At 46.4% G+C, this 20,095-nt stretch overlaps 1 protein-coding gene across 8 annotated transcripts; it reads left to right on the top strand.

Moving 5' to 3' along the window:
* Positions 1-592: 592 nt before the first annotated feature.
* On the top strand, positions 593-19,930 carry LOC139813832 (carboxyl-terminal PDZ ligand of neuronal nitric oxide synthase protein). 8 transcript variants are annotated; one of them, XM_071779616.1, is made up of 13 exons: positions 600-934; positions 1,804-2,010; positions 4,515-4,662; positions 7,462-7,533; positions 7,645-7,734; positions 8,496-8,557; positions 8,851-8,959; positions 15,100-15,295; positions 15,491-15,615; positions 16,058-16,243; positions 16,589-16,771; positions 18,159-18,431; positions 18,668-19,930. In XM_071779616.1, the coding sequence occupies exons 3-13, from the start codon at positions 4,555-4,557 to the stop codon at positions 19,169-19,171; spliced, it is 1,908 nt and encodes a 635-aa protein (XP_071635717.1). In that variant the 5' UTR covers positions 600-934; positions 1,804-2,010; positions 4,515-4,554; the 3' UTR covers positions 19,172-19,930. The 8 variants fall into 8 exon arrangements, with proteins under 8 accessions (XP_071635718.1, XP_071635717.1, XP_071635716.1 ...); XM_071779615.1 differs by having other exon boundaries at positions 1,573-2,010; XM_071779614.1 differs by having other exon boundaries at positions 600-1,496; positions 1,573-2,010.
* The last annotated feature ends 165 nt before the right edge of the window (positions 19,931-20,095 follow it).

Below are 20,095 nucleotides of genomic sequence, written 5' to 3'. Positions count from 1 at the left end.
ATCTGAAGAAAACAATTATGAAAATGTAGGCTTGCTAGACTTCTCCAAAATCGGAATGAATAATATTGGACTCGCCAAAGTAGAGTAAGATCGTTCATTTTGTCGTTAATTTGCAAGGCGTAGTGATTAAGGGAAAATATATCTCAAAACATAAGAAAAAGAAGGTAATACTTTAGTACATTAATTTTGTCACCGCGACTTATATTATTCCTTTCAATTTACAATGTCAAAGTCCATATCTAAAATTAATACATGTTTTTAATACGTAGCGTTTAATATATCGCTATGTAGCATTTCATATATCGCTTATATAAACAGCACGAAAAAAAAAGAAAAAAAAATTACGCGAGGTCCAAGGGCGCCCCGCTCATCGCCGCGTCCGAGCACGGTACTGTCGACGCGGACGGTCACGTGGTCTGCTCCGTCCGCTGTCGAACAGTCGAAACTGTCAACTGTCGACTGTCGAGAGAGTGGAGCGGAGAGAAGAATTCCTCCGTTCTCTCCGTTTCCGCGCATCGGTCGTGGGTCGCGACCTCGGGCACGGCCGCGCTCGGCGACGACGACGACCGGCGCGACGCGACCGCGCGCCACCTCAGAGGCGCGCGCGCGCGCGCGCGGGGCACAAGCCGGCTATATACAGGAATACAGGCTCGCGGCGGTGTCGGCGCGGTCAGTGCGACGCCGGGTGCCACTCGCGGTGGGGAATGTGGGGATGCCGCGTCGCGTACCACCGCGTCCGTAGTCCGTACTTCGTAGGGCCCTGCGCGCGCCAACGCTCGCGCATGGTGCGTCCGCGTCGTCGCCGCGACTGACTTCCCCCCCGGGTCGAACGTGTACGCGAGCGCGCGCGCCCCTCGCGCTCTTTGCAGAGTGCAGACTTGCAGTACGCGGTTTCCCGTCCCGTGACTACGCTGCGCTGCGCGGCACAAGCGGGGTACACATATTTTTTTTCTATTTCTCTCCTCTTTCTTTCTCTCTCTCTCTCCCTCTCTCTCTCGGGGACCCGTGCCCGACGGCGCGAGGCGCGACGCGAGAGCGTAAGGAGCGGTAGCGCGCGCGTTGTTACGCTCTATCGACTCATCGGGGATCGAGCGGGGATAGCGCCCGTGTGCGCGGCGCGAGGCGCACGTTGGAGGTTGGAGGTGCCGCCGCCGAGAACTCCGAGAAGCCGCGAGAGAACACGTCGTGCCTATGCCAGTATAAATATTGTTCTGTCGCTCGCGCCTCGCGCGAGCCGCAGCTTCTCCACTCCCTTCTTTCTCGCGGCTCTCGCGAGCGTCCTCTCTCTCGCTCCGGATCTCCTCCCTTCTTCTTTCCTCTCTTTTTTTTTCTTCTCATCCCATCCTTCCCTTCTCGAATTCCTCATTGTCTCGTCGCTGGCCGCGCGCGGCTCATCGAGAGCGCCTCGTCGCAACGCTCGATCCAGCTTACTCCACGAGCCGCTGAATTCGAGTGTGATAATACTGGATAATCTCGCAGAGAGAGTGATTACCGCGGTATAGTTCGCGTTCAGTGAACTCTTTTTCTCGCGATATAAAATGACCGGAGTAGTTATCCCGTGTAATCCCGCAGGACACGGAGCGTCCGGTGAGCCGCGGTGACCGTGCCGCTGTCATCTGTTTCCAAGAAAAGAGAGAGGGGGAGAAAGAGGGAGAAAGAAAGAGAGAGAAAAAGAGCGAGAGGACTGGCCTCTACCTGCCGAGGCGAGCGAGCGAACGAGCGACCGGGACTCTCTCTGTGCGTGTATGTGTATATAACGTGGTATGGCTCGTCGTCGGTGGTTCCTCGCCGCCTTTATTACAGCGGAACCCGAATGCGTGCGCGAACGCGAACGTACCCCTCTCGCCTGACCGGCCTACTCGCCACCGTAAGGCTGCGTTCACACGTGAAATCGATTTTCGCGCGGGGACCGTCCGCGTCGTCGTCATCCGGCCGTGCCGCGCCGAGCAGACGCATTACCGCGGTTAATGAACGGAACCAACGCCGGCCGATCGTCCAATCAGCTTTTAGGTAAGAGACCGCCCGGGAGAGGTACTTTCGACCGTGTGTTTCTCTCTCCCCATCCCTCTTTTCTCTTTCTCTCGCTCTCTTTTTTTTTCCTCTCTTCTTTTGCCTCATTGCCTTCTCGTCGAACGAGTCGTCGCTGCAGATGGGGCACTCGCGAGGGAACTCGTCCTCGAATGGAGAACGAAGTCTTTTCGGTTCGTCGAACCCGCGCTGCGCACCTTGCGGAGGAAAGCACGTGGTGCCCGCCGCGGACGCCTCTTCTCTTGATCTTGGACGCGGACAGGATTTTATTTATGAACGTAAAACGCGATAGCGCTTCATTCATCATTCGACATGCATCCGGCGTGAAATAATCGTGAAATTTATATTGATTCTCCGCGCGTTTTGTAGCGAAAACTTGCACCGAGACTTAACTCACGTGCGCTATAATAATCTCTCCATGATTTTGCGCGAACGCTAAATCGCTCGAAAATCGCGACGCTTCCACGATCGCACGAAAAAGAGTCGGTTTTCCATCCCCCGTCAATATTATTACGCGCGGAGACGCAATCGGAGCTTTTTTTCGCCCGACAGAAGCGTCGCACATCGCACGGCTCTTTTCAATCATTTAGTGCTGGTCTATACAACCTTGCTGTGGAGGGTATTTAAACTCTAAGCCGTAAGAAATTGATCATTCACAGTCGAATATTTTCCTCATATTCCACTGTGATTGATCAATCAATTTCTTACGGCTTAGAGCTTAAATATTCTTTAAAGCAAGGTTGTAGACCAGCACTTACGTAGCGATTTTGCTCCCTGCCGAAGGCATCGAGAGACATATTCCTTTTCTTTAACGCTTACGCGACTACTCTCGTATCTAAAATCTCGAGGATTGCAACGCCGCGCGTTCTCACGGAAAATGCTCGCGCATTACAAACAGGTGATCCCCGACAGCTTCCTCGTATATGCGCCGCACGTGCACCGCGCGCCGCGTATCTCCGCAGGCATTTAAGTACGCGCGTCTGCAAGTGCAAGTCCGGGTATACGGATTTTCTCTTTGTCTGCCGCTTTGAGCGTCGCGCCGCGCCGGTATGAACGCCGCTTAGCTCAGGTGCGCGTGCACAAAGCAGGGGCATCTCCTTCGACGATGCATCTCGCGGCTGTGGCATCTCGCGCGGCGGAAACGGCGCGGCTCCCCCCTATCGCGAACCGCGAGTGCTCCCCGAGTTTCTGAAACGCGCGGCCTGCGATCGCGCGACTCTCTCGCGTGCTTGAAAAGAGTTTCTCTTTCAAAAAAGGAAAAAAAGGAAGGGTTTGCCAAGGACACCTGTACTTTAAAAGTGTCGAGGAATTCCTACTTTAATGGCGAGAAATAATTTAAAAGATACTAACTTTTGTCCGATCGCGTGTTTAACGTTGAGAGTTGTTCGTCGATATCCCCTGGTACGCATTAGGTACACCGAACAGTATCTTTTCTTCTCAGTATCGTGATTTTTATAGATTGTTCGCGACCTTATTAAAAATCTTATTTCTCGTTCGTTTGCTCTCAAAATCGTTACTTTTGTCAGTTTTGCGTAAACGAACGCATAATACGCATTCCTCTACATCCTGTACAAGTACAACTCTTAATCATCTACGTAGAACTTTTTTTTTTTAATGGAAATGTAGAGAAAGGTATATTTCATAAGAATTCACAAAATTTCACGATTCCAGTCGCGCTCTAACACCACTATATCAAATCGCGTAAATTGGATCGTTATCCGTGAATTACACGCCCACGGTAAACATACCCGCGGTGTTCCGTGAATGAAACAGCAGCTATGCGCTTACCGATAGGAAATCAGCGCTTACGAGTTATCGTGTACCTTTTAAGTGCATCGAAAATGACTATATATGCTGCGCAGTCACGAACGCGCGGTTTAAATAACACGCATGTATCATGCTCATTGCGCCGCGCGCGGCTTACTTATTTTCCTCGCCGACTTGAAATCGTTCCCGATAAAAAAAAAATAAAATTGACGGCTTCTTATAAAAAATATGATTCCTGATATATATTTCCTGATTTTCAGAAAACGCCATTCCAGACGTATTCCTAATTGTTAATTTAACTGTTCGATTTTTGAAACAAAGAAGGGAGAGTACAGATTGTGTCGGTTAGAATTAAGCAAAATTGAAATGAGATAATTCGTTACTTCTGAATGCAGGACTGGAAGGAAGGACAGATTTAAACTTGAATTGAATATATATATTTTTTTTACTGATTCTGGTAGCAACCGCTTCTATATATAGATTGAAAGCGATGATTCGGGCATTCTCGCCGCGAGAAATCATGCAAATGTCATCGATGCTTTACGGCGTTCCGCATTTAATTTCACTAGTCAGTTTCTCACGTTTTTATTTAGCTTCGAGGTACGAATTTTTTCTTGAAATTCGACGCAACTTATACCTGTTATTTGTTAGAGACGAGCGTTAGGTGGGACATTTATTCACGCATGGGAATGCTAATGGAGCGTTTATTGTAATTGCAGCCAGGCTGGACGAGCGTAGTCGAATGCAGCTGGGCTCAGCATGCCCTCTAAGAAGCAGTACAACCTCGTACATAATGACGAGTACGACACGCGAATACCGCTGCACAGCGAGGAGGCGTTCCACCGCGGAATCGTGTTCCACGCCAAGGTAATCTGGGGTGATTTCTTATCCGCTTCGGTCCATACGCGCACCTCCGGCCTCTCCTCGCGTTCGTTTTTCTCTCAATTCTCGGACGAGTTCGTCCCGGCTTGCCGACCTGAAGCCTATACACCTTGCGGCCTCGCCAGCCTCCTCCGTCTTCCCAGTTTCTATATTTCCGATCGCGCGCGCGCGTCCGCGGGTTTACGCTGAAAATACGATTTCTCGCCAAAGACATAAAAAAAAATGTTTAAGAAACATTCAGCTGGGAAGTGGCCGTTAAACGTTTTACTGCTAGGCTGCGATCTCTCGCTCGAATTTATGGAAAATTTCGAAGCACAGCCGTGCCCGAGCCCGAGAGAGAGATATTGATCTTCCCACTGACGTAATATCGCCGAATTGCTCCGATAACATTTAAACGTGATGCCGATTTCTAATCGCAAAAGTTTTTCCTTCGTGCGCTTTGCGCCGGAGCGAGTGCACGCGCTTTCAGAAAATAGCAACGCTAACGGTCGATAGCGTCTCACGTCAGAGGAAAATGTATGTCGACTATAAACCACGCTTCGTTCCTCTGACCGCCGTGCGATGGGAACGAAGGCATCTGCTTTGACACGGTTGCGCCTAAGAAAGAATTTTCGCGCCTTCTCAGTCCCGTTTCCGCGAGCTATTGTAGTATATTATCGGCGCGGTAGTATATTAATGACCCGGGCAAAGGGATGAAACGTTGTTTACGCGGGGGACACCCTCGCGGGATAATGCTGCGAGATGAAACGCGCCTCGCGAGTTTGAAAAACTTCGTGGCGAGGGGAGGGAAAAAAAGGACGGGGACGTGCAGTAGCTGCCTTATATTCTTAGCGCGTTTCTGGTATTATTTCTCACAATGGGCAATAAAGAGCTCGCAGCGATTCTCTTGCAACGGGACTGAATCGCGAGGCGGAGACGCAAACTGCAGTCTCCGATGGTGGCGAACGAGTTAACGTAACGCGCGCCAAGACAATGCCCATCGGTTCCCGCGGTGTCTCGCTGAACGAAATCGATTCTAGGAAACACTCGGCGATCGCGCACCGGAATAATAATATACATATTTTTACGTCGTCGTCGATGGTGCAACAATTGCGACGACAGCCGGCGATACCGGGGCGGCTTATTTCTGGACGACGACGCCGTTCGCCCGCTTTCGCGCGTTCTCCGTGACGTCATCGTATCGTGCACGTGTTTATTTCGGTATGGCACTTCTCCTGAGAAAGGTTAAAGCTTTTGTGTGCTCGCGCGCTCGTAAATCCCGCGCGCAGGGAATTTCCGACCTCTGATTTACGCCGCGTGCTCTCGACGTCGTTGACGTTCGCGCGCTTACGTAGGTAGGTAACCCGAACCGCGGACAGTACTCTCTGAAGGAGCGTTTCTCAAACCTTCTCGGTTCATAGAACTTTAAACGACACTTCGTTTATTTGGCAGTCGAGAAGGCAATCCCGAAAATGAAATTTTGAGGGGGAGCGTCCTGCGAATCGAGTCGATTTACGCGAATTCAATGATCATCTGGTAGAATTTTGACCCCCTTTCTTTCCCAAGCAGTGTTTCTTTAATGGCACAAAGAAAACAATAATCTTGTTATTTATATTCTAAAAAAAAAAACAATTTTGCCTAATCCATAGATAATTGCATTAATTATATCCATAGATAATTGTAATTAAGTGAATCTTGAAGTAAGAAGTAAATTAAAGGACTGGCAGATTATATTTACGTTTGTGTGTTTGTGTTCTGCATTTAGTGCTAAAAATTAACTTGATCTCGAATGTAATGTATCTCGTATGAGAATATTGTGCATATAGAATGCTATTCGAGAATCAGATTTTAGCGCTTAAGCTATAAATACAAATCGATCCGCAGAAAGAGAAAGAGAGAAACTTTGCTATTAATATTGCATCTATACGTACGAAGTAACGTATACGTATCGCTTACGGAATTGTAACGGCGGGAAACGCGGTCCGATAATGAAATTTATTTCAAACCATTTAAATCGAGCGACACGCGAGATACGTCGATTCAAGCGGAGGTTTTTCCCCATGAATCAACGATGAGAAACACGCGCGTTAAGAAGACGCGAAATTTTTCAGTCAAGTACGCGAGTATAACTCCTCCTCAATTCGTTCTCGGTTGTCGCGCGAGACGCCGCCGCCGCGGTTATCGATCGCAAATTTACAAAGAAACCGTCCTCTTCCTGTCGCAATCGTGTGCGTGGGAGAACACCACGTGTGCGTCGAATCACCCCGAACACGTGGCCGGAGAGACCATCGCTTTCAATGGGGGAATTCTAAATACAGATCGTCGCGGACCGTAGTGCTCCACCCGCGCGGTATGATTATGGCAGCGTAACTACATGGTATAGTACGTTTGCAAATTACCAAGCGGGGCGCTCTGCGTTCGAGATCTCGTTGTAAAGTTTGTGACATTTGTCCCAGCGAGACGATTAACGGAAAATCATGTCTCACGAGCTGATATAATTTCTCTTATCGTTAGATCGCTATCGTTTCCTTTAATTCGAAGAATGTGTTTTGAGTGATTGCAACACACGCCAGTTGTGTAGGTCACTCTTCAGACACTTGAGAAAATTAATCTTGACTTTTTGAGAAGAAACATGGATCAATGATTGATGCTGCCTCGAACTCTCCGCGAACCCCTATCGAGAGAAAAAAATAAATACCGTTTTCTCAAGGAGAAAGAAAGTCGTATTTTTATACCTTATCCTTCACCCAGCGAATTGTCAGGCAATTGTTATCTCAACGAGCCGCTACATTTCTTCCGTTTCAGTTCATCGGCTCTATGGAGGTTCCGCGACCGACTAGCCGAGTGGAGATCGTGGCGGCGATGCGAAGAATCCGCGTGAGTATACCGCGTAATAGCTAATTAACCCAGTTAGAGAGGCAGCGCGGTACAGCTCTGTCTTCGTAACCGCGGATCGCTTCATTTAATCCGAACTCGTTTGATTCGCAGTACGAGTTTAAAGCCAAAGGGATCAAGAAAAAGAAAGTGACGCTGGAAGTCTCGGTGGACGGGCTGAAAGTGACCCTACGGAAAAAGAAGGTAATCCTTGTTGAACGAGCTACGCCGCTATACGTTTTGTTCGTAGTCGCACATATGATTGAACGCGTTTATCTCGCTATTAATCTCAAATCATCTAATTAACCCCTATCTAAGCCGGATAAGCTAATTCTCGTGCATTCACAATTAAGCGAATAAAGTGCATCTGCTAGACTCCGCGGTATATCGCGCAATTTGAAGAAGAAATGGAGCCGAGGGGAATGCATTAGAACCACAGACAGTGGCACAGATTCGAACGATTTAAATATTCTGTTAAAGTTCTGAAAGGCTCAATATCCCCGGTGTTTGCCGAAGCTCACGTTTCTCTGTTGTTCTTTCTCGCGAGATGCGTTCTGATTCAATTGATTTCTGTTTTCCGCGATGTTACCGACGATAAATATACCTCCTGCACGCGATTTCGCTGTTCGTTTGCCACATCGCGCTCAATTCTTGCACGCGGAAAAATTCCTTCTGACGACACCGAATGTAAGATATCTCCATGATGTAAGAAAAAGACCAACGTCATTGGCGAATATCGGGGGAAGAGGGGAAATATCGCGTACGCTCGATGACGCGCATTTCGTAACAGTTGCAATTTATAACGAGAAATGATTTTGGACAAGCGCCACGTTGTATTCGCCCTGATACACATAGGCGCTATATATTCTCGATGCCATACACACGGCAACAGATAGCGGTAACAGCCAATATTAGCTAACAATATTCTCCAAGTAATCGACTCGCCGTTCGTGATTTTTTTGCAGAAGAAACAGCAGCAATGGATGGATGAGAATAAAATATATCTGATGCACCATCCGATATACAGGTGAGATTCTCGTTGCGTTCGCTCTCTTGCTCGTCATAACTGTTTCTTTATCGAGTCGATTTACGTTTATTAGATCCTTTTGCAATTTATTTTACGTAATATCGAAATCTCAGTAAATGAATACGGTCGAAAATATCGCGCAAAAACAACGATGTTACCGTTGTAATAACATGTGTTCGATCCCGATGTGTTACGTGAAAAATCTCGGGAAACGATGGCGCGATATTGAGCTGCCACAAAATTATTTTCGAATAAAGCAAAAACCGAATTGTACGTTTTCTTTCATTTTTCAGGATATTCTACGTCTCGCACGACAGCCACGATTTAAAAATATTTAGTTACATTGCCCGTGACGGGAGCAGCAATACTTTCAAGTGTAACGTCTTTAAATCTAGCAAAAAGGTGAGTCGCAATTTTATTCGTCCAATAGTAACCGCATCTTCAATCTACATATCTTCGAGCTTCCTGTATCGGACATGATCTCGTGCATTAAAAAAGAATCACGCGGACGTAGTCAACACGAATTCACGCGCAATTTTTTTAGGATTTACTCTTCTGTACTCCGCTACTTACAAATTAAAAAAAAAAGGAAAGGATGATAAACGCGCAATCATGAAACTCGGTCGCGAGTCCCAGTTAGACAATCCTCATCCATTTTTCTTCTATTTTCGCGGACTCATTTCGCTATGCACAACAGCCGGCGTAAGATTTACACGTCGCGCACGTGCGTAGATCGTACATATACGTGCGCGCCGCGACAATTCAACGCAGCCCGCCCGTCGCTCGTCGCCCGTCGCCTGGCGCTTCATCAACGTTACGTTATTGTAAACCTATAAATAAACGCGGGTGGCTCCTCGGCGGCACCCCGCCGTTCCCCCGCGTTTCGCCGATCGTTTCCCCGTCCGCGGAGACGACGGCGACGTTTCGCGCGGCAGAGGAGGCAGGAGGGTGGGACGCCGCCGTGTGTTCGCGCCGTGCATCCCTGTACGAAGTGAGAGTGTATTTTCGCCTTTTCGCGTAGGCGGAGGGATGGCCCGCGGTGAAACCGCGACGGGGAGGTAGCGTGGTAACGAGACCACGGGACCGAGGGCGAGGGAGGGACGTCGGTTGTCGTTTTGTCGCGTATTTGCAGTGGCGGCACGGTGCCGTTTGGCATCGAGTTATTAAAATAGTCCGGTATAGGCCGGCGCGATCTTCCGCGACATCGGCGGCTTGCTAGTGACTATCAGCATCCGGCGCGGCTCCTTAAATCCGGAAACTTGCCGAACGCTCTCCGGAGGAGAGGAAGGGAAAGTTTCACCTGCGGCGGAACCTTTAGGGGGTCCGGTATTCTTCATCACGCAATTCTTCCGCGGGCGAGTACAAAAAGTCGCTCGAGAGAGAGAGAAAGATCTTCTGGACCGCGGATTTCCGCCGTTGACGGCGGAGGGGAACGGAGAAATTTTTTTCACGTACCCGTTGCACATATGCACATACACATGCATGCGTGCGCGCATCCTGAGCGTTCTCATACGAGAATCCCGATAGGTATCGGCGAACGTAGACATTTTCGTCCCTCTCCTTTGTTGATTATTTGGGGATTCCGGTCGCTTTGAAAATCTAGGTGAATCCAGAAATAACCGGCGACCATAGGAGACGATATATCTAGGATGCCGCAGAAATATCCGCGTCGGCCGAAGTTTTGAACTTGCGATATATGCGGGCAAAAGTTCCGAAAAGCTTTTTCCCCATTCCCCGCTGCTAGTCGCCCTATATTTGCTGCCGTTTACGTCAACTTCTATATGAGAACTCTCGACGACGATTACTCTGCCTAATGGACTTCCGCTTTTTTTTCGCCTTATCTTTTCCGCGAGACAAGAACTCGGGCTCGAGCGTATAATACGAGGTCGTTTACTTTTGGAGCTATTTCCTCTTTTGGCCCATTCCCTCTTGGAATCCATCGTTCGCGCTGACGGCGCGGCTCCACTTTGAACTTCGTGCGCCGCGCCGTGAACTTGAGCAGTTCGCTCGAGAATGTAACGTAACAGTTTTACATACTACGCCTATAGACTCCAAGGATTTCCAAAGGAGTTTGTTCCACTCACTTGGTCGATACGTAGGGGCGTGCACTTCGCGGGGCTACGTAAGATAATTGCGAATTGTCACAGGAGAAACGCTTGCCGTGGAGAACGCGACGATATATAATTTATCGGCCAGGAGACATATAGGAGTTCTCGAACGGCCGACCGTTAAATGACACGCCGCGGCCGCGCCGGGGTGGGCTGTAAAATAGCGTACGCGTCGTGCGAATTTCGTCGTCGCTTTCCGCGTTCTCCACGGTCCGTCGTGCGCCCCGTACCCTGCGACTCGCGATTTACTTTTGGACGCAGACACAGAGAAGTACAAAGCGTCTCGAGCCACTCGCGCTTCTTCGGTCGAGACAATCTCCATCAATCTCGCTACGGTAGAGAGGACCGGACAGATGTAATTAAGAGAATAGATGAAGCATATAAATGGGGAAGTTATTAATACGCGGTTTGACGAGAAAGGGATCAGGAAATAGATCATTTAGCTAAAGCCAGAGAATATTATCTGACAAGAAGCCGTCGCTTAATATTTGATGTTACAGAAGAAGACGAAATAAAAATTGTACGACTGGATTAAAATAGACGCGAAATAATAGTAGGCATGCTGATATTTCTAAAATCGATATCTTCTGCAAGAAAATTGTAAAACTGAATTTTAAAAATAGTCATGGCCACGAAATGGAATATAGAAATGGAATAGTAGAACGCAATTGCTCGAGCAACTTCTACAATGCAGTTAATCCGAGAATAATCGCTTGTCTATATCTCAATTCTACACGGGATATAGCGAGAAGCAGAATCGCCCACGGCCGCGGTTCGTATATCAGAAATGACCGATTTAAATCTAGAATCCTCAAGTAAGTTCTCGCGGCTATTTACTCTCCGCTATTCACTCCATTTGCTATACTCCAGTTAAGAGAACAGCGGAGCTCCGGTAAATCAACGGGGTAGCTTCCGCTCCGCTACTTCATCGCTATACGCCTACGAGGAAAAGGAAGATAAAGAAGGAGCACACGATGTGCACGAGTGTCATCTCGTAATAAGATAAAAAAATGGATCAATTATTTAGGATGAGCCGTAAACGAGGGTCTTGCGCTTGGCTCGCGAGGACGGACGGGAGGTGAGAGAAGGAGGAGTGGGAGGGACGGAGGAGGTGCCATTGAGCGGGCCGAAAGCGAGAATATTAATGCGCTTATAAATAAACCGGAGGAAAAATCCAGCGAAGCGCGCGGTATAGGAGCCCCGCGGACGAGAGCGGGCGAGCGTTGCTCGCGCGCCTCTGCACGCCGCCGCCGGCCAAGAAACCACGGTAGGAAGCCGCACGGTTAACTTCGGCTCTCGCGTACCCGTTCGCGACGACTCGTACACAAAATCCGCGGATTACCGGTCTTCCCTCTTTTTCCCTCCCCCATTTTCCTTTTCTTTCCCTCGCGTCCTTCCTCGATCCCGTGGGCTCGCCCTCCCCCCTCCCCCCCCCGATATCCGACACGCGAAATGAAACTGGCGCAACGATGCACCCCGAGGCGAAACTTGCGGATGGTCTCCCGCTGACCCGCGGTCCCCCGGTGGAACGGTGGAAGCAGTGTGTGATGATGCTGCGCGAGCGGCGAGATTAAACACCGCGTCACGTTTGGTGATTGAACGATCGGGCGCGGAATTGAGAGATGCGCGGAGTGGCGTGCGAGTGGAAATAGAGAGGATTGTTTGATTACGAGACGCGCGATCGCGCGTAACATGACAGCGGCACGGTAAGAGATTCGCGCGCGTGGCGCAGCGTAACAAAGACGCGCTCTCCGTCTATCGGGAGGAGCGTGCGCCAGTGATTTTGACGATCGAATAGTAGTGAGATACGCGTTGAGATACGCGATAACTTGCACGACGTACGAATTGACGAGTTTATTTTCATACCTTTCCCAGTTGAGAGAAGCTGCAACCTCGATGCGGGCACGTGTGTGTGGAACGTTACAGGAAAATAATTTCATAACGCACGTTTATATACTTGACACATTACTGGCCGGCGACGTATCAGCTCGTCTTTCGTTGCCCGAATATTATTGACCGGTGACTAGTTCGCTCGTGTTTAGAGAGGCATCCGGTTTAAGTCATCGCGCGAGGTTGATAGAGAAGTTGTTAGAGCTTAAAATTGAATTTATAGTTTTCATTATAGGATAATTATGGGATAGGATTGTGATTGTGTTTATCCCTCACTTTTTGCCCCGTGGTTTATTTCTCTTCTGACCTTTTGTACATCATAAACGAAATTGTGTTCCCATTGAATGACTTATGTGAAAAGTAGCAGGCTATTAGTTTCTGCATAAAACGCCCGGTCAATATAATGTGCTAGCATTCTCGTAATGAATCTCTCAGTTCGTATATCATATATCACTGGTCCGCTTATTCCGTGATTTTCTGCGGCGTCGTTTACAAAATGATAAAAAGAATCGAGGGTGAAATGTGTATACAGAGTTTACATTTAGGAACTACATCATTTTTAAATCTTCAACATTATTTTTTTATCTTTATATGGTGAAGCGGTATATTATAAATGCATTTGGAAAATATGTAATTTAAATATCTAGATAAACGAAAAATGCGGTGGTGAACCGCACCGAACTTCGCTTTTCGCTTACAAATTTTCTCTTTTTTTTTGTCTCAATTTGAAAATTTGAGTGGAATCTTTTATGCTGAAGTCGAGAGAATGCGCGACAATACGCGACTCTTCGCGGGGAGAGGCGACGTGAGTCCGCGACAGTTTCCAAATTACGCACAATTTAGCGGAGAATTTGCCAGATTGAATTCTACGGCTATTTATAATTGAGAACTATCCGGCGCGGACAGTTATTATGCAAGCTAACGGCGGATTCTTTGAACGCCGCGGATTTGCATCCGCGGATGTAAAATAAATATAATAGATACGTGGAAAGAGAGAGAAAAAGACACGTGGATGAGGCGCGGGTTTTTTGCCCGCGAGAGTTTGCGAGAGCAGACACGCGGAAATCTCGAGAGCGATCAAGTTCCGCGATTTTTGCGTCAGCGGTTACGATTGTCTACCGGGAATTGTCAATGTCGGGGTGCAACGCTATTTACTACTGCAGCGGTCGGTGCCAGGGATAATGCACTTTAGACATCCGCAAATGTTTACTTAATATAATTCGCGTCGAATATTCGCGCGGTTTCGCATACATTGACGTTCTCGCGCGCCTAATGGACCCGCCGTGTTATTTTATACGAAAAGATTATATTTTCACAATTATATCCACGTAGAACGCCCCGGTAAGAAAACATGTGAAAGAATGCAATATCCCGGACGCACAGATCGTTCTCCGAGTCGCGAAAGTTCTCTGAAAAATCATTAGTTTATGTGGAGCGTGACCTGCTAGTGTAATGAAACGTTAAGAATAAATATCCGATTTATACAGACGAGCAGTCTCGTGGAAAAGTCTGAAGACATAAATAATCTCGGAGTAATAATCTAAGAGAATTAATTTCTTTCACGAGAGCGGACGATAAAGCTTTATTCTTCATTTAATTTCGAACAAACTTTAGATAATAGAATGTTAATTACAGGCTACGTGAATTGGAGTATTAAAATGTCACGATAAAGAATGGGGTATCTCTAGATTTCTATATCAGACTTGAAAACAAAGAAGACAAAGCAGATCCTTGACGTTTAATTGCTCGTACGCATTAGCTCGCTTGGATCACCTGGTATATAAAGTTTTATATACATGTTTACGTTCTTTATGGCCTCGACAGGCTGAAATAAGTTCAAAGGAACTCTCAGAGTAAACGATTCGCCTTTGTGCCGCGAGATGACGAATTATCTAAATAAAAGGAAAAGAAAAATGTAGCTCGCGAGAGATATCACGCGGATGACAGCATCCGCGGCTGGAAACGCGTAGAAATTCGAAGAGGACGCGAAAGACGATAAGCCATGCTCAGGAATTCCTTGAGAAGCACGGCGACGGCTTCGTCCGAGCCGTCAACGCCGACAAATCCTGGCCCCAGCAGCCCTCTGGGCTTCGAAACACCTAGGCCACGTAAGAAGCTCTCCTTCAAGGAACCGGAGACCTTCAACGGCTTGAAAACCCGCAAGCCGTCGACGCGGCCGAGAATGATACACGCGCAGAATAGCGTCGACCTCAGCTTCGACGAAAATCCTTTCGAGGAGGAAAACGAGGATCTCGATGAGCTCGAGGTAAAAATCTATTCAATCGCGACTCGTTCTTCATCGAATATAAGAAAAGGTGAATATCAAATAGCTTTCCAAACGATTGAATAGAGTTATCGACAAATGGCCGACGTAGGAAGCTCGCTGATATGTCTTCGTAATATTATTGCTCTGAAATCTTGTAGTTTTTTTTATAATAGATATATTTGTATTATATAATAATGATGTTGTTTCTGCGTACTCGCGAAATAGCACGCGAGATAATTGGAACTCGCGAGGAAATAAAATAAATCTGATTTAATTAGAGTCAAGCGATGAGGGTAGTCCGAACTGTGGGGCAAGCTTTCGAGGTGTGCCATAAGTTAAGCATAAACAACACTACGGAGGATCGAGGGGAGAAAGACGCGGAGAATCATGGTGAAAATTACGGCGATGTTTACGAGGACCAAGACGAAATTCCTAACGAGCAATCTCAGCCTTCTCCGCCGCCGGTACATAAAGGTGAATGTCAAATGATGCTGCTTGTTGTTTCGTAACTGATCCTTTATCTATTTTGTCCCTTTCGAATTTATTTTAATTCCACGTCAGAAATAATTTTAACAAACTCACAGCTATAAAAGATTTCCCTTTGATCTTTTTACTTTCATCTCCGGCTCTGTTCTGTTTATAACGCCGGTCGCTTCTCCTGCATTTCAGACATATCATTGTTGGGGGATACTGAAGATTCTGTTCCCGAGCAAACGTCCGTTACCTGTCTGCTTCGATCGCACGATGGACCGGCGACGACAACCTCTACCTCACCAATCAGACAGTCGCCGTCGGTGAGACAATTACAAACGTATAAATAGAACTAAATCGGCGTGTGCTATTTTAAAATTAAATCGTCATTAACCGAACCTGTGTACTACGCAAGTGAAAGATACTTTGTGAAATGCTTTGGCAGCTACGATGAAGTCAAAGCCTTAAAATAAAATAGCTCGTTATCTTGCTCTTGCTTTACGGTATTGTTTACCGCTCTTCTCAAGCACTGCCGAGAGGTACAAAACTCGTAAATTCTAAGACGTATCTTTTCGCTCATTTCGTAACAATGTGTCTTATTGTATTCTTATGGATTCCGAGACAATTCACTTCGCACTTTGAAGTAGCTTTTACGCGTACGTAGCTCGAGCGCTTTTCCTTTTATCGGTATCTATCGGTTATTTGCAATAATGTATGTAATTTACCAGATTTCGATTTATTTATTTCCTTTTTTCCTTCTCACAGGGCACGGTAACCTCCGAATGCGGAGGTTTATTGGTGGGAGGCGAATTAACAGCCCTGAAGCACGAAATACAGCTCCTGCGAGAACGTTTGGAGCAACAGAGTCAACAAACCAGAGCTGCCGTTGCCCATGCGCGACTTCTTCAAGATCAGCTGGCGGCGGAAACGGCAGCGCGCGTCGAAGCTCAGGTATAAATAAGTGAATCAATTACCAGAACACATAAATATTTCGCCAACACTTGCCTACGCGCGATTTATCGCCGTACAGTCGAACCTAATTTATCGAAGATTTATCTTCATTTGTCGAGGCGAACCTAATTCAGCAGAAACAAAACGATTTATACGTTTGATAATAATTATTCTTTTTCTGTCTTTCTGTGTTCGTGTTCTTCGTCCGCGAATTTTCATCATATAAAAATGCGAAACTGCTTGAAACGCTCACGATTAACAATCATTAACGAAATTTCGATAAACAGAAAAGTTCTAACGGTATTGGGATTCTGCTTTACGAAAGCGATTGTTTTTTCGTTTCAGGCGAGGACGCACCAACTTCTAGTGCAGAATAAGGAATTGCTAGAACATATAAGTGCGCTGGTGGGCCACCTGAGGGAACAGGAGCGTGTTTCCGGTGGTCACGTCACCTCGCAATCGCAAATCCCGACGCCCGCGTCCATGCAACAGAACGCGGCGGTTTCCGACCTGTCGGGCCTCGGCCAGGTAACGCTCTACCGAATTCCATGACACGAGTGCTCCGGTGGAGTTTGGCATCGAAGCACCGACTGACCGAAACGACGTTGCATCTCAATTAACGTTTAACAGAATGCATTTTGTACTTCCTTTTTTTCTCTCTTCTTCTCTCTTTTAATACCGTTAACGCCTTTTGTATCAATTTCTCCTTATTTTTTTTTAACTTTGTAATAAAACGTTTTGTATACATTTTTGGTTTTGCACCCCGCTCCACCCCCCCCCCCCTACATTTTATACCGGCGAATGTGTGCATACCTCGGAATGTTCCTTTTTATAACATAACGCCCTGATGACTTAGCGGTGCACGCACTATGTTTTAGGCGTTTTCGTTTGGTGCCGATAAGACGTCGACGGCGAAAACAGCCGTAGCCTCGACTATTTGCATTTTTTGCGCGAGCATTTGCGCCTCGACCCTCACGGCGCAAAAATTGCAAAACAACAATCAGAAAGATCGCTGAACGAAATCTGTACTAACACCGGTAAAAATAATCGGGGGGCGAAAGAGTTTTTGTACGTTGCGAGTGAGATTTGACGCAGTGCGTTGCATTATATACCTTGTCTCTTGATCACTTACACGTGCATTTGCATCGAGGTACATGATTGCGATGAAAATGAATTTTATGTTAAGATACGACTAATCTAATAACAAATTAAGCACCAGTGTGACGGTGTTGTCTAACAGGTCTTCACACGGGATTTCGGAGTGCGTGCTGCCAACGAGTGCTAGGTAATATTACCACTCATTACTAAAATCTATCGGTGTAAATGATCATAGTCAGACGTCGTAAGATGGCTCAGATCCAAAATATTCAATAAAATATCCCAGAATAGAAAGAGGTAAGAGAACAAAGATACACAGAGTCAAGAGTTTTAGATGTACAAATCTTTCGGATAATTCGCATCTTCTAGTACGAACCAATTCAATGATTCATATTGCAAATTTAAATTTGCGTATATTTAAATATCCAGATTTAAAAATCAAGATTATATAATATACATATAGAGTGATCTTTGATTATATCTTTAATGCTTTATGGATCGAATCTAGAGCTTAAAACATTTTAAAACGTCTATGTATGTTTATGAATCAGAACGTCTGTGTTTTACAGCGGGAAAACACTTTGATTTTTTTTTTAAATTTATTACAATTCAGATAATATCAAGTCTAAACGATCTACATTGATATGACATATCTTTCTTGTTCTGGATTCTCGATTAAGGAATATAATCAAGGATCCCCTGTAAGAACAAGTACATACGATTATATAATAGTTATAAAAAACGAAGGACAATTTTGTATCTCTTGAATATCATGGGCGTCAAGGATCATGTTCCCCAAATTGCGTATTCTGGGTAGTGCCAACGGACCGGGGGCCAGAGTTCGCCATGGGAACTGGATCCACCGTCCTTTCCGTACTGCACGTATCCACCGGAATCGCTGTATTCCGGTGGTCTCGGCGCCATGGGAATTCAGAGTAATAACACCGCCGATCAGTTGCAGTTCCAAACGCAGCTGTTGGAAAGGCTGCACAACCTAAGCCCGTTTCAGCCCCAGAGATCGCCCTATAACACACCGTCGCCCTATGCGATGGGCCCAAGTCTACTTCTACCTCCGTGCAGCGGGCCGACAGTGAGTAATTCTTCGTCACAAGATTCGATTTACACGAGGCGTTTTAATTTTGTCGCAAAAATATATCCCAAACGAGACCAGAAACCAGGATAGTTTTTTTTATAATAAATAATTAGTAAATATGACTATCTTTATTTTAAGTAGCTTAAATTTTCAACGCTATTTGAAGAAGGGAAAAAGCTCCGCGTAACACTTGACGCCACGAATTAAAATCCTGCCTCATTAATTTTCGCAAGGCGTCTCCTCTGCAACTTTTTCAGAATTCAGCCCAGCTGTCCCCAAATTCCGCGTCCCTGCGTGTCTCTCAACCGAACAGTTTCTCCTCGTCGCCGGTCATGGCTCACAAGCTCGAGAACTACGGGACAGATAATTCGGACCACGCTTTCATAAAGCCCTTGCCGTGCACCAACGATAGAAACGTGGCTCATCCGTCGACCGACGTTAAGGCCAAGCAAGAACGGCCGCAGGACCTTTCCGAGATACCACCGATAATTCTGGACCCTCCACCGCAAGGCAGACGCGCGGACAATACGGTCAAGAAAGTGAACACGAAGCAAAGTTCGCTGGCTCACGGGGCGCAGGACAACAAGAGTAATTTGCTGAGTACGAAAGGTCTGGCGACCATCCTGCGATCCTCAGGTCCGCCGCCCTCCCGCACGACGAGCGCTCGACTGCCCTCGCGCAACGACCTGATGAGCGAGATGCAGCGAACGGCCTGGGCCCGCCACACGACCAAATGACAGAACACTGTCGAGTACAATAATGCGAATCTGCGTAACCTTCTAAACGAAGCCGACAATTTCGTTAGAATTCGAAGAGAACACATGTCCAACTATATATACTATTAGTCATCATGAGGGAAGTTACGCGTGACTTGAGAATCTTTGATTTAAACGGATGACAGGGTTTGCATTTTCTCCTCGACCGCTCAAACTCGAATCCCAAACGTTATATTTAGAAATTTTCAAGGCGTATAACATATGATTTTTCGATACGTAAAACTGTATTGTAGGAAAAACCGAACGAATTGTCAAGTGAAAATTTGTTGCCAATAAGAAATAAGAATTTTGAGAATATCTTTTACAAAGATTTACTAGAGCTCTAGTATCGGAGTCTCTCAGTGCAGAGTCAATAAATCATCGTAGTATAGTGATGTTCCTATGACGAACGTGAGAATCGCGATTACGACAGATCGTACAATTCGTTTGCATCTTACGAGTAACGTCCGTGGAGTGTTTGTAAAGATTGGAACGGTAGTCGCGTTCGAGCGAATTAGCGGATGTATACCTCACGCACGTCTCGCGTGTCCGAAGAGATGGATTGTAATACGTAATTCATATACATTTATTCGTATCGCGACATTTACAGTGTACTCCCATGTGTAAGAAAGTCGCCATTTAGCGGACGAACTTGTGCCAAAAGTACCAATCGTCTTAAGAGAGTTTATTTTCAGTATATTTTTAAGTAATGTAAAAATAAAGATAAGCGTGATCACAGAATTGCAGCAATTGCTTCTTATCCCCGTCCTTGTATGCGCATCGCAGTATCGCACATTTCGCCATTATTCGAGTAGAGTAATTAAATTAATTCGACGTATCCTATATAGAAAAGTTTGAAATGATGATAAATATTCTATTAAGGGAACTTTTAATTTTATTAATTGT

Source organism: Temnothorax longispinosus, chromosome 5 (assembly GCF_030848805.1).
Source record: "Temnothorax longispinosus isolate EJ_2023e chromosome 5, Tlon_JGU_v1, whole genome shotgun sequence".
NCBI lineage: Eukaryota > Metazoa > Arthropoda > Insecta > Hymenoptera > Formicidae > Temnothorax > Temnothorax longispinosus.
The sequence above is the reverse complement of the archived record's forward strand: the minus strand, read 5'-3'. Positions and strand labels throughout refer to the sequence as shown.